General features: G+C 36.9%; 1 protein-coding gene across 1 annotated transcript; it reads right to left on the reverse strand.

The window, feature by feature from the left end:
• Positions 1–1368: 1368 nt before the first annotated feature.
• On the reverse strand, positions 1369–10271 carry asmt2 (acetylserotonin O-methyltransferase 2). Its single transcript, XM_038304638.1, has 8 exons — positions 9801–10271; positions 6382–6556; positions 5826–5955; positions 2348–2416; positions 2162–2280; positions 1951–2088; positions 1755–1877; positions 1369–1682 (listed from the first exon to the last, which is right to left on the reverse strand). The coding sequence occupies exons 1-8, from the start codon at positions 9972–9974 to the stop codon at positions 1471–1473; spliced, it is 1140 nt and encodes a 379-aa protein (XP_038160566.1). The 5' UTR covers positions 9975–10271; the 3' UTR covers positions 1369–1470.
• Positions 10272–13491: the final 3220 nt, after the last annotated feature.

The following is a 13491-nucleotide window of genomic DNA, read 5'->3' on the forward strand; positions in this document are numbered from 1 at the left end:
CAGAGACAAAAAACAGCTCTGGTAGCCTTCCTGTGTTTACTCCGTAGGTTGCAGTCCAGTCAGACCTAACTACTTCATCAACCCAGCATGAATGGAAGAGGTGAAAACATGGTGACCTCCATGGATGAAAAATATAACAACGAATATATCATTTTTCAAGTACTGTAAGTATGTTGAGAGTTAATTTAACACTAATTCAGAGTGGGATCAAATCCACTCAGACTTTTAAAGTGTTAGTTTACCACTGCAAAATTTACCAAAACAGCAACTTTACATAAAGTTTACAAAAGGCCAACATGTTCAACTATATCTGTCAAATCTTTTTGTCCGTTTCTGATCAGGTCTGTGAATTCCCTCAATAAATTAAGTTATCTTTTAAAAAAAAAAAATTAATTGTACTGAAGTTTTTCAAGATTTGTTCGCTTTTTTCGTTTTTTTATGACTTTATGAAAATGATTTAAAGTGGCAACAACAGAATAAATCTATCAGATTATAAAAATGTTCATACAGTTCCAGATTATTTATATTTCTATTGAATTACATTTTTTTAATGTAATATACAATAAAGCTCAATAATATAGCTACTGTTGGGCTGTTTTGTGATTTAATGCTTATTATTATTGGCCTTATAAAGTGGAGCCATAAATTAATTAAAGCATTCTAACAAGGAAGATTTATCAGATTAAAAGTGCCTTTTAAAAATAACAATGTCTAAGTATGAAGTTTACTTTTTATTAAGCTTAAGTTTTGGAAATTAAATGTTTTTATTGGTCTAATGTAATAATTTCATATGAAATGTCATGTTTTCATTGGCTGTAAGCAGAAAACCATAATGAACAGAAATAAAGGCTTGAAAACATCTGTTTGTGTGTTATTAATCGTATGTGCTTGACTTCTCAAATTCCACATAGATTAATTTTTCAAATATCTTCATCTGTTGTGAATGTTTTTTATATCCCTTAAGCATATTTTGTGGCAAAAAAATGTAATAACTTTGAATTTTATGGGATAGATCAGGGTTTTTCCAAACATTTCAGCCTTTGAAGGGTGAAATAAAATCTGTTAGAGGCAGCAAAGGATTGAAGGCAGGGGTAAAGGTTCTTCCTGCAGGAACACGAAGCTAAAAACCTGCTGGCCTTCAGGGCCTTGGAGTGGGTGGAGCTTAATACATACACTGTAAGCATTGGCACACTATGTAGGGGTTATAAAAACTGGGAAAACCATGTATCCTTTGGTTTCTACTTAAATATAGAGCCCTACTAAGTGTTGGTCCAAATAAAATAGGGGAGATATGTGGTTCTAACACAATACTGAATATGGACCTAGATATGTGACTTTAGAGGAAAACAAGATATGAGGATTAAACTAAAGATCTGAGTAAAAAGCTCTCCTTTGATGAAGGTTCAAGCTATTATTTGAATTCAGTGCTCCATTTCGTTTCCCTATCAGATACTTGGAGTGTTTCTGAGCTCATCTGATTGCCAAGATGGCGTCGTAGGACTTTCCGGTCCGGCAGACCTGAACGTTGCAGAAGCCTGACTTGTTGAGCATGTTTATGTACTCGGATGGGGAGCGCTCCCTGCCCTCGGCCTGGACCAGCATGTTGAGGGAGAAGATCTGAACCATGAGGGGCCCTCGCCTGTTCTCAAACAGCAGCGCCTCTACCAGCAGGACGCCTCCACCTAGAAACAGGACGACAAACATACTGAGCCCCCCAGACCTCTTCTATTTGACTCATGTTGCAAGAAACTCACCAGGCTTACAAGTCTCATAGATCCGCTTCAGCAACGCCAAGCACTTCTCTTCGGACCAGTCATGAACGATTCTGGCCAAGACGTACAGGTCTGCACTGGGAATTTCACCTCGGAAGAAATCTCCTGCATGCAGAGGAGGAAACGGATTAAAGCAAAGAGAAACAAAGCAACATGATCAACCATCCATCAGGCTCACCGGACTGAAACGCGACGCGGTTATCTTCTAGACAGAAATGTCTCTGAGCTGCTGCTATAACCTCTGGCAGGTCAAACACGGTGACGTTAGACGTGGGATATGCCTTCACAATTTCATTGGCCAGAGCTCCAGTGCAACCTGGGGGTTGAGAAGTCAAAGTGTTTTTATCGCCATCCACACATCGGCACGGTGGACCACTACAGGTCCTCACCTCCTAGATCAACTATCCTCTGGAAGCGAGAGAGGTCAAACGCCGTCACAACGTCGTGTCCATCGAGAACCCAGGAGGAGTTCATCAGCCCCATGAATTTAAGCATCTCCTCCTCAGACCTGTGAGGTATATTCATCCATTAACAACAAACAAGATGAAAATGATGAAGTGTTATAAAGCACCAACCTGTAAATGGCTTGGAAGACGTCATCAGATGGAAGGCCGAAGGTCTTTTCATACTGGTTCCTCCCCTCCCTGCATGACATAAAACTTGCGTTTTTACTAATAGAAATGTTTTTTTACTTTCTGCATTTGCAACCAACAAACTTTTAAAATTGTCTTATGTTATACTCACAAAAAAAAAAAAAAAGAACTTAAGCTGAACTGAGTTTTTTTTTTAAAGATAGTGTAAGAACCCCACTGGGGCCACGATCCAAGTGTGGCTGACCCTTTAAATTCCTACAAAGTAAATTAATGCTAAGCATAAGCATTAATTTAATTTAAGATAGGAAAACAAATAGATAAAGCAATATATCAGCAGCTGAAGCTGTTAATAGAGTCATTATTATTATGTTTTCTTAATGTAGTGGTGTTCTCCATCCATGGTCGGGTCACACCTCTCTTTAGTTTATGAGTTAGAAGCTGATAAGAATCAGTTGTCTAACCTTGACATGAGACTTAGATTTTTGCTCTTTTATATAATAATAATAATAATAATAGATTTTATTTGTAACGCACCTTATATTTCAAAGAAATCTCAAAGTGCTACAGAGATTAAAAGAAGAAGAAAAAAAATATAGATAAAAAAATAATAATAGTAATAATAAAAAATAATAATAGTAATAATAAAAAATAAAGAATAAATTGTAGGGCTTACAGTAATACATCTTACACCGAGTGGTATCAAAAACTAGCAATTGAAACTAACAATTAAAACTACAATTTAATCTCAAAGTGCTACAGAGATTAAAAGAAAAAAAAAGAAAAAAGAAAATAAAGATAAAAATAATAATAATAATAGTAATAATAAAAATAAAGAATAAATTGTAGGGCTTACAGTAATACATCTTGCACCAAGTGGTACCAAAACTAACAATTGAAACTAACAATTAAAACTACAATTTAAAACAAAACTTACAGTTCTAAAAAGGCCTGTTTAAAAAGGTGAGTCTTAAGACCTTCTTTAAAGGCCTCCGCACCTTGTGGGGCTCTCAGGGACTCTGGAAGGGCATTCCAGAGCCGTGGAGCTACTGCCTGAAAAGCCCTATCCCCCATAGTGGCAAGTTTGGTCTTAGGTTGATGCAGGCAGTAAAAGGAGGTGGAGGAACGAAGCCTTCGAGAAGTAGCGTGCGATGAGAGGAGTTCACTGAGATAGGCAGGAGCAACTCCATGGATGCATTGATAGGTAAGCAGACAGAGTTTATAATGTATTCTATGTTTGATCGGTAGCCAATGAAGTGAATTAAGAACAGAAGTGATATGGTCGTATTTGCGCCTCCTCATCAGGACCCGGGCAGCACAGTTCTGAATGTGCTGGAGCTTTTGCAGGTTTTTACCAGAGGTCCCAAAGAGGAGGGCATTACAGTAGTCCAACCTTGATGAGATAAAGGCATGGATCAACCTCTCAGCATCCAGTTGGGAGAGGGAGGGGCGGAGTCTGGCAATGTTTTTGAGATGGAGGAAGGAGACTTTAGAAAGATGACGGATGTGGGAGTTGAAAGTGAGGTTAGAGTCAACCCTAACTCCAAGGTTTGTGACGGTGGTGGAAAAGGGAATGTTAAGACCAAATATTGAAATACTACTGAGATTAGAGGACTGAGTTTGATGAGGGGTGCCAAGAAGGATGACATCCGTTTTATTACTATTAAGTTGAAGAGAGTTGGCAGACATCCATGCCTTTATCTCCTCTAAGCAAAGCTGAAGTGAAGACGGAAGAACTGTAGGAGAAGTGGAGTCCATTTTCATATACAGTAATCTTTGTAATTAGTAAGGGATATACTAAGTAATTAGTATATCTTTGTAAAAAAAAAAAGCCTGAAAAGACTCAGGCAGACTGGATGTGGAGAGTTACCCATTTTGAGTCTTGCCTCTAGATTATAACCTGATTAAAGTCTAAATTTTAACTGGGCCTTTAACCATTAAGCCTGGATCAACACCAGTCCATTATAGCTCTGTATTCTGGATGTTTAGAGAATTTGTCCTGCTTGAAGGTAAACTTGATCCATTCCTAAAATCTTTTTCTGCTTTGAGTATTTTTCCAGCATCACACTGTGTTTAGCTCTGTCCATCATTCCTATATTACTTTGATTCTTGCAATTTGACCAGCAATGGACCCAACATTACTTAATATGAAGCGGGTGGCCAGTGAGCTGCTCATCGTGACCCCCATGTACATTTAAGGCACTTTTTGACTGATGAACTGTTGGATATAAAATTTAATTTAAAAACTATATTAAGAAAAGAGAATAAAGGTTATTTTTTACGTGGCATAATCAGTCTGAATTTCCCAAGAGAAATCCATCAGAAATGATGATAATCATTGTTGTTATTGAGCTTGATAGAAAGTTGTGTTAAAATGCAGAATTGTTTTGGTCTGCAGGCAATGCTCAACAGCACACCTAGTGGTGAAAAGAAGCACCTTTAAGTACCTCTTTTTCAAGGGAGCTCTGACCAAGGGCAACAAAATATACATTACAATGAACAATGCACAACTAATTATTATTATTAGCTAACTGTTTATATTATAATATTAGGAGACTTTCTCTGGTGCTCTCAGCCTGGAGCTAAAAGTGCCCCGTTTAATAAAATCCGTCAGTTTCAGGTCTTTTTGCAGAATGTTTCATTGAGATGGAGCAGAGTGAACAAAAACCTAATTTTACTAGTTCTGTTTAGGAAAACTGATCAGAGGGTCAACACGTCTCTATTTTATCAAATGTACATTGGTAGGAGGGCAGCAGATTGAGCATTGGCTTTATAGATAAAAACTTTACAGTGAGAAGCTGTTTTTTTATTTTATAAGAACAAAAAAGAATTTTTTTAAAGAAAAAGCCTGATTTGCTCTTGAGTTTCATCACAAGGCTTTCTACAGGGCAGTCTACATTCTACATATGAAGAATTTTCATATGGAGGGAGTTCTTTGGAGTTCTTACAGTTTTTAAATTACACAATTTAGTTTTTATCAATATTAAGAACCAGTTATAGCTGTGAAAGTGTGAGCAGGACCACATTATAAGCTTTGTGGAAAGGTTGTACAGCTTTATCAGGGGTTGATCCAAAACAGTAAATAATTTTCATCAGTGTAAAAATGACACATTTGTTCCCCATTTACATCATAAAGAGAAAATAAAATCAGTGCACTGGATTGCTCAGATTTTTTTTTTTTTTTTTTACTGGTATCAGAGTAAAGGTAACACAAAATCCTCATTTAAGATTTTTGTTTGTAAAAATATTTTTAAAAAAATCTAATTTTGGTTCTAATTCACATAAATGACATATGCAAAACATACCGTTTATTATATGAAATGCCCATAAAACAGAATAAATGTTGTGGTCATAACAATACAGTATATGCAAAAGTTGAGGGGTGTGAATTTGCTAGGAGCTTTATTTTTTATTTTTTCTTGCATTCAAAAAGGCAGATCTGATCCAAGAGTGGCCCACTGACCTGACGGCGTCGGCCATGTTGTTCCACAGTGGGTAGATGGTCTGGGACTGGTAGACAATCATGTCATGAAGAGATTTAGCGCTACCTTTGGCCAGGTAAAGGTTAGCTACATCTTTGCTGCTGTACAAAGCTAACAAACAGAGACAACAGCAATCAATCACAGAGGAATCCAGACCTGCTTCTAAACAGAACCAAACACAGCAGTAAATTTAAAGCCAAAACTCATTATGTTCACATGTCCATTGAAAAGTGCTCAATTTTTGCTGCAAAGGATAAAGATCTCTTAAGCTTTAAAATATATTTTTTTAACAAACTGTAATTAAAGGGAGATAAGAAAATGTATTCACACCCCCTCACAGTTTTATATGAAACCACATACACCAAAGTATTATACTGTGATAATTTAAATAAAAGGTGCAAAATACTGCACGGAAATGTGCAGTATTAGTCTTCTGCCCTATATTAGAACATTGTGTTTCATAGGTGAGGTGGTACGAATACTTTGGAAGACAATCTGTCAGTTATTGGAGACTATAAAGGTTGTCCCGTTCCTCACCCATCCCTTTTTCTCTCTCCACCTCGAGGATCTCGATGCCCACCAGGGCGTCCAGCAGCCTCTCCATGCCGTCCACGCTGGTGCCCAGTTCCTGCGCCACATGCTGAGCACTCAGAGCCTCATGAGATTTAAGCAGGAGGTCAAACACTCCAAGCTCACAGGCTGAAAATATCACCTAGAAATATCACAGACACAAACTCAGGTTCTTTTTCTTTAGTATCCGGACACAGAACAGCAGTATGTTCAAAATATTTACATGTGTTTTGAAAAGATGCATTATGTTTGTTAAATGTATTAGACTAAATCTGCCTGACCCTTTCATTTCAGTTACGGTTACTAAAGATATACATGTTAAACAAATCTACAAAGAAAAATGATGCACAAATTTACCTGTTATCTGGTAAAATAGCTTTTAAAATCAAAGATCTTTTGGGATCCTTCCACAATAGTTTGCTGGAATTTTGGCCAATTCCTCCTCACAGAACGGGTGTAACAGAACCTCATTTGCTCTCTCCCACCATTTTACCTCTGACCGCTAATTTAGTAAGATGAGAGACAAAACGTCTCATTGGTTTTATTGTCCTTAACCCTACTTGTAGCTGATCTGTTAACATATTTAGAGATATTTCCATTCAGAAGACAAATTTGATCTCAAACTTCATCTCCCAGGCTGATGCCTTAAGATGCTGCTGCAATACTTCACCCTAATCTTTTATCCCATGATGAAGGGCTTCAGTCCCTCCTACAGCAGAACATGATTCTCCCACCTGTGTGCTTCAAAACGGACGTTCTTGAGTTTGAATTAAATTTGAGCCCTTTTAAAGAAGGCATTTAATTTATCCAGTACTGTCTTTGGTGCTACCCTGCCACATTTTTTCCAATTAAATTAGTATTTGAATGAAATATAACTTCCTAATTATTTTATAATTTTATGTTTCCAATGGTGTTGAAAACATACACTTATAAAATAAGAAGGAAGTTATATTTCATTCAAATACTAATTTAATAATAAAAAAAAAGTTTACTTGTAATTACTTTCTAAATCCTTTTCTCTCTGTTTTTAGTTTTCAAATTCTGTATTATCCTAATTTTAATATTTAAACTTTTTTAGTCAATCAGGACAGGTTAGTTTTTGGTTATCTTAAAATGTAATTTAAGATTTTCAAGTATCTATATCATAGCAGGGTAGAAATGGAGTGACGACGTTAAATGGACACATTTTCTTGTCATGTTGTAGAGCATTAGGTATTTCTTATATCTTTTCTCTTATAGGATAAACAGGATGACACGTATAAAACTTCATTTTAAAATTTCATTTTCATGCTTAACCCAATGCTTTGGGTGAAGCACCCCCTAGGGGGGACTCAGTGTAATTGCAGGAGGGGCATGGTAGAAATAAATTTAACATATGACCAATTTTGAAAGGTAATAAAAAATAAAAATTTGCAGCACAGCAATCATAACAACTTAGATAGCCTTAGTATAGTTTTACAACAGATTCCCTTCCTGATACAGTCAGGGTTGTTTTACTATTACAGAGAGAACATTATGTGTAAGTAATTACCCAATTATATTAATACACATTGTACATTAAATACTAAATTATCAAAACCTGATCTCTAACCTTAAAGTCCCTAGCAGTTACCTGGGTGTAGGATGGAGGGCTGGGGTTGACTGAGGGGCTGTTAAATACCCCTGGTCATGCTCATCCCTCTCAGTTCAGTCTTTCTGTTTGTTTTTCAAGCCTTCTTTCTATCTTTTCTCCGCTTCTCTCTATTTTTTTAATACTGCCATCTCTCTGCTCATCTGTAGAGCTTCTGCCTTCAGCAGCACTCACTGGAAATTGGAATTCTGGATAAATAATTGAGAGTTAGAATTAAATATCAATAAGCCTGAGGTTAAAAAAAGTAGTTTATAGTCTGTAAAATTTGGCACATATGTTAAACATTATACAAAGAAATATATATATATATATATATATATATATATATATATATATATATATATATATATATATATATATATATATATATATATATATATATATATATATATATATATATATATATATATATATATATATATATACACTATATTGCCAAAAGTATTTGCTCACCCATCCAAATTATTGGAATCAGGTGTTCCAATCACTTCCATGGCCACAGGTGTATAAATTCAAGCACCTAGGCATGCAGACTGTTTTTACAAACATTTGTGAAAGAATGGGTCGCTCTCAGGAGCTCAGTGAATTCCAGCGTGGAACTGTGATAGGATGCCACCTGTGCAACAAATCCAGTCGTGAAATTTCCTCGCTCCTAAATATTCCACAGTCAACTGTCAGCTGTATTATAAGAAAATGGAAGTGTTTGGGAACGACAGCAACTCAGCCACGAAGTGGTAGGCCACGTAAACTGACGGAGCGGGGTCAGCGGATGCTGACGCGCATAGTGCGAAGAGGTCGCCAACTTTCTGCAGAGTCAATCACTACAGACCTCCAAACTTCATGTGGCCTTCAGATTAGCTCAAGAACAGTGCGCAGAGAGCTTCATGGAATGGGTTTCCATGGTCGAGCAGCTGCATCCAAGCCATACATCACCAAGTGCAATGCAAAGCGTCGGATGCGGTGGTGTAAAGCACGCCGCCACTGGACTCTAGAGCAGTGGAGACGCGTTCTCTGGAGTGACGAATCGCGCTTCTCCATCTGGCAATCTGATGGACGGGTCTGGGTTTGGCGGTTGCCAGGAGAACGGTACTTGTCTGACTGCATTGTGCCAAGTGTAAAGTTTGGTGGAGGGGGGATTATGGTGTGAGGTTGTTTTTCAGGAGCTGGGCTTGGCCCCTTAGTTCCAGTGAAAGGAACTCTGAATGCTTCAGCATACCAAGACATTTTGGACAATTCCATGCTCCCAACTTTGTGGGAACAGTTTGGAGCTGGCCCCTTCCTCTTCCAACATGACTGTGCACCAGTGCACAAAGCAAGGTCCATAAAGACATGGATGACAGAGTCTGGTGTGGATGAACTTGACTGGCCTGCACAGAGTCCTGACCTCAACCCGATAGAACACCTTTGGGATGAATTAGAGCGGAGACTGAGAGCCAGGCCTTCTCGTCCAACATCAGTGTGCGACCTCACAAATGCGCTTCTGGAAGAATGGTCAAAAATTCCCATAAACAAACTCCTAAACCTTGTGGACAGCCTTCCCAGAAGAGTTGAAGCTGTTCTAGCTGCAAAGGGTGGACCGACGTCATATTGAACCCTATGGATTAGGAACGGGATGTCACTTAAGCTCATATGTGAGTCAAGGCAGGTGAGCAAATACTTTTGGCAATATAGTGTATATATATATATATATATATATATATATATATATATATATATATATATATATATATATATGTATATATATTCAGAGTGTTACCTTTGACACTCTGAAGCCATTGAAATACTCCAGAAGTTTAAATGGGTAGTCCAGCTCACTCTGAGAGAGATGTTCTGCCATCGCTGCTCTCCTGATGGGGACAGACACACAAAGCCTGTCCGTCTGACCCACAGGAAATGGGTGAAACAAAAACACAAAACGAGTCACACACATTATCAACAAAAAACTACCTGGAAGATCCTCAAAGTGCTCGTTGTTTTGGAAGGAAATGTGGCTGTTTTTACTCTAGAGTAATATCAAATCGCGTAATTTCGCTGCCAAACAGAAAAGATGTCGGTGGTGGAGCAGAAGCCGGGATGAAACAGGTGCTGATGGGTGATCAGAGACGGAGAAGAAGCATCTCTGTCCGGATCAAGCAGAAAGTTCAGGAGAAAGACGCGTCATCGTGCGGCGTTTAATCGATGTGCAAAAACTGACAGTCTGAAACCTAGTCAGTGTAGTTCCGGGTTGAACCGCAGCAGCAGGGGGGGCGCTGTGGAGCTGCTGTGATATAAGGTACATGTTTTTTTTTTTTTTTTGGAGGGGGGGGGGGGGGGGGGGGGGGATGTATGGAATCCTTGAAGTACCAAAATAGAAATTAAATTCAAAAGGCACAACATAATACACATTACAATGAAAATACTTTGAAATGTAACAAGATGTTACAGTGGAATCCGCTTATAGTGGTCACGTTGGTAGAAAGCCAATTTGAACACTATAAGCGGTTGATTACTATATCTGAATTTACAATTATTTCACTTATTTAATTATGCAGAATATCATATAAATGCAATTTGTGTGGTTTTTCAATGAGAAAAATGAAATGAATCTGATAGCTTCCGCATTTACTGAATTTTATTACAGTACCATGCGAGTTCCATGACGGTATACTGCGCTGTGCGCAGACATAACTCTGGTAGCCTGGTGCTGCCAGTTCATTTTTTTTAACAAGTCTGAAGTTTGAAACAAACGGTTTCATAGAACAACAACATAGAAGATAACTGCAAAGGCTAAAGAAAATTAAAGCTAGCCTCCCTCTGTTTTGTGTTGCGGATCTGCTGCGCCGCATTAAGAAATCACTTCACATATTTATCCATGGTTGGACAACACTCTGATCCATGGATCAGAGTGTTGTCCAACACCGAGTTCTCTTCTTTTTCAAAATGATGTAAAAGGTCAAAGGTTTTGAAACCAACATGCAGGAGACCAGTCTTTAAAATCCCTCACTGCGCGCAGCACTGGTACCCTCACCAAAGCACTCTTGTACCTCCATGATGATGTCCTCATCACAGGCTCTGACACCGAGATGCTGTTATCCCTTTCGATCCACTTAATAATTATTTTTGCACATGTTTACATTCATAAAATGGCCAAAAATGAACACTATAAGCGTATTTCTTGATTACTATAAACTAATTATTTAAACAGCATTTGTATGGAAATGATTCTGTCCCAAACTTTTTGAACACTATAAGCGGTTGATTACTATATATATACAGTGGAATCCGCTATAAGCGGATTCCACTGTATAAATAAACATATTCCCTTTCTAAAATTTGACAATAAACTATAACTTAAGGCCTAATATGCAATTACTATTTAACACCCTGGTTATTATATTTGATACCCAGTGCTATACCCATATATATATATATATATATATATATATAAATACCCATCTATATAAATACCCATGTTAATACCGTACACTAACCCTGTATAATAATCCTGTTAAATAAGAGACTTCAGCTGTCATATAAATATATATGCGGATGCACTGTATATACTGTATACCGTGCACCTTTTCCTCCTTTTGGCACCTTCTTCTTGTTTTTTACTATTGAGCTGATGTAACGAGTAAATCTCTCCACTGTAAGATCAAGTCAATCAATCAATCAATCATGAATATTGGATTATTTTAAGAACAGTTGCTGATCCTTTGATCAATTAAGGGAAACCTATGCCGATTTCTCTGTGTGAAAATTAATGCTTTATTTTAGAAGATATGTGATATATTTAAGAGATACTGCATTTTTAAATAGGCAGGAAAATGTATCCCAAAACTCAGATTTTTATAGTTATGGGGTTGGCGTAAACTGAATTAGTCGAAAATTGTGTGTATGGCCTCAAAGAGTATTAAAAATATAAACATACTATTACTTTATTTGAAGTCATCCTTCATTATAAATCCCAAATAATATAATCTATTCAGTTATTTGAATGTTATTCTGCAGCAGGGCATGATTTGCTGCAAATAGATCCTTATATCTAAATATAAATCCAATACAAATCAGTTATCTTGACTAAAGCAGTGTAAGCTTAGCAAACTTAATTTCTAACTTGCTACCATCAAAGTGGCCACTTTTACACTAATGTGAGTTAATTTATGAAGTTCTGCATTTTGAAATATTTAATTATTAAAATCCTTAATACAAAAAAGAAATAAAAATCATAAATGCTTTTCCAAAATAATTTTTTAAAAGGTATCTAGGGATATGTTTAATATAACTTTCATGCGTTTCGAAATTAATTGCATCTTAACATTAAGGTTATTTTTGTTAACATTCTGGCACTTCTTGAATTCCATAAGTTTGATCCCTATATGTGATATTTAGTGCGCAAACAGAAAAGATCACAGACAGATCTGAGAGAATTTTGTTTTAAAGCAATGTTATGCTATAAAACAATGCTTTAAGCTTTCTCAGAGAGCATTGTTCACTGTAACATAAAAAACAAAACAAACAGTACGGTAAAACTGCAAATTAACCAACCTCCTAAACTGGGACACAGTTTAAGACAATTATTCAAGCAGTCAGTAAATTCAGAGAAGCCACTTTGTGCTTGGTAAAGTGGATGAAGAAAAGCTTGTTAAAGGCTGCAATAGTTAAGAATAGGTCCATAGTTCTCTTTTCAGAAGGACAAAGAAAAAGAAGCTATTAACATGGATCATTGTGCATTTGTTTTATTGCGCTGACCTGAACTGTTACCATGTTTCATTGTATAACAAGGAAACCAACTTTGGTTCCCCTTTGCTCTCAATGAAAACATTTTTTGTTTTGTAAATATGTATACAGTTCCAAGAGGAAGACATTTTTTGATCATTGCAATTAGCCTTGGTATCCTGATTCACCTGAAAGATCCAGCTTGAGAAGAAAGGTTTAACATTTTTCCATGTTTCAGGTCTACAGATGTTAGATCCTCTTTCCTGGCCATTTGACCTACATTGGATGGAGGGTCATTCAGCCCATGACCCTACTTGCAGACCAAGAACAGTAATATATAATTTTAACTGAAATAGGTTCAGCCAACTCTATCCTCTTGGAGCATCTCTCATATCTAAATATTTGTTTTTTGGTAGTCTAATTTAGGAATCATCTAAAACAAATGAGTTCGCTTTTCCAACTCAATTTTTATACAACTGGGATTTTATGGTGTCAAACTATTAAGCAAATAATCAGCATCGACTCCAAAGGATCTTCTACTCAATGTCATGACACCAAGATCAATCTCATCTCATCTGCTCACATGTAGGTGGTATTTACCAATAATTTGAACTTCTCCCCAAAAACAGATTTTATTTTCCAAAAGGGCTTTAATCATGTTTCTTTGCCACTTGGTGAACTTTGTAAGGCCAAAAGTGAAATATTTTCATCACCAAGTAACCTTTAAAAGCAAATAAAGACCAGAGATA

This window comes from Cyprinodon tularosa, unplaced genomic scaffold, assembly GCF_016077235.1.
Source record: "Cyprinodon tularosa strain WSP-4 unplaced genomic scaffold, ASM1607723v1 ctg54, whole genome shotgun sequence".
Lineage (NCBI taxonomy): Eukaryota > Metazoa > Chordata > Actinopteri > Cyprinodontiformes > Cyprinodontidae > Cyprinodon > Cyprinodon tularosa.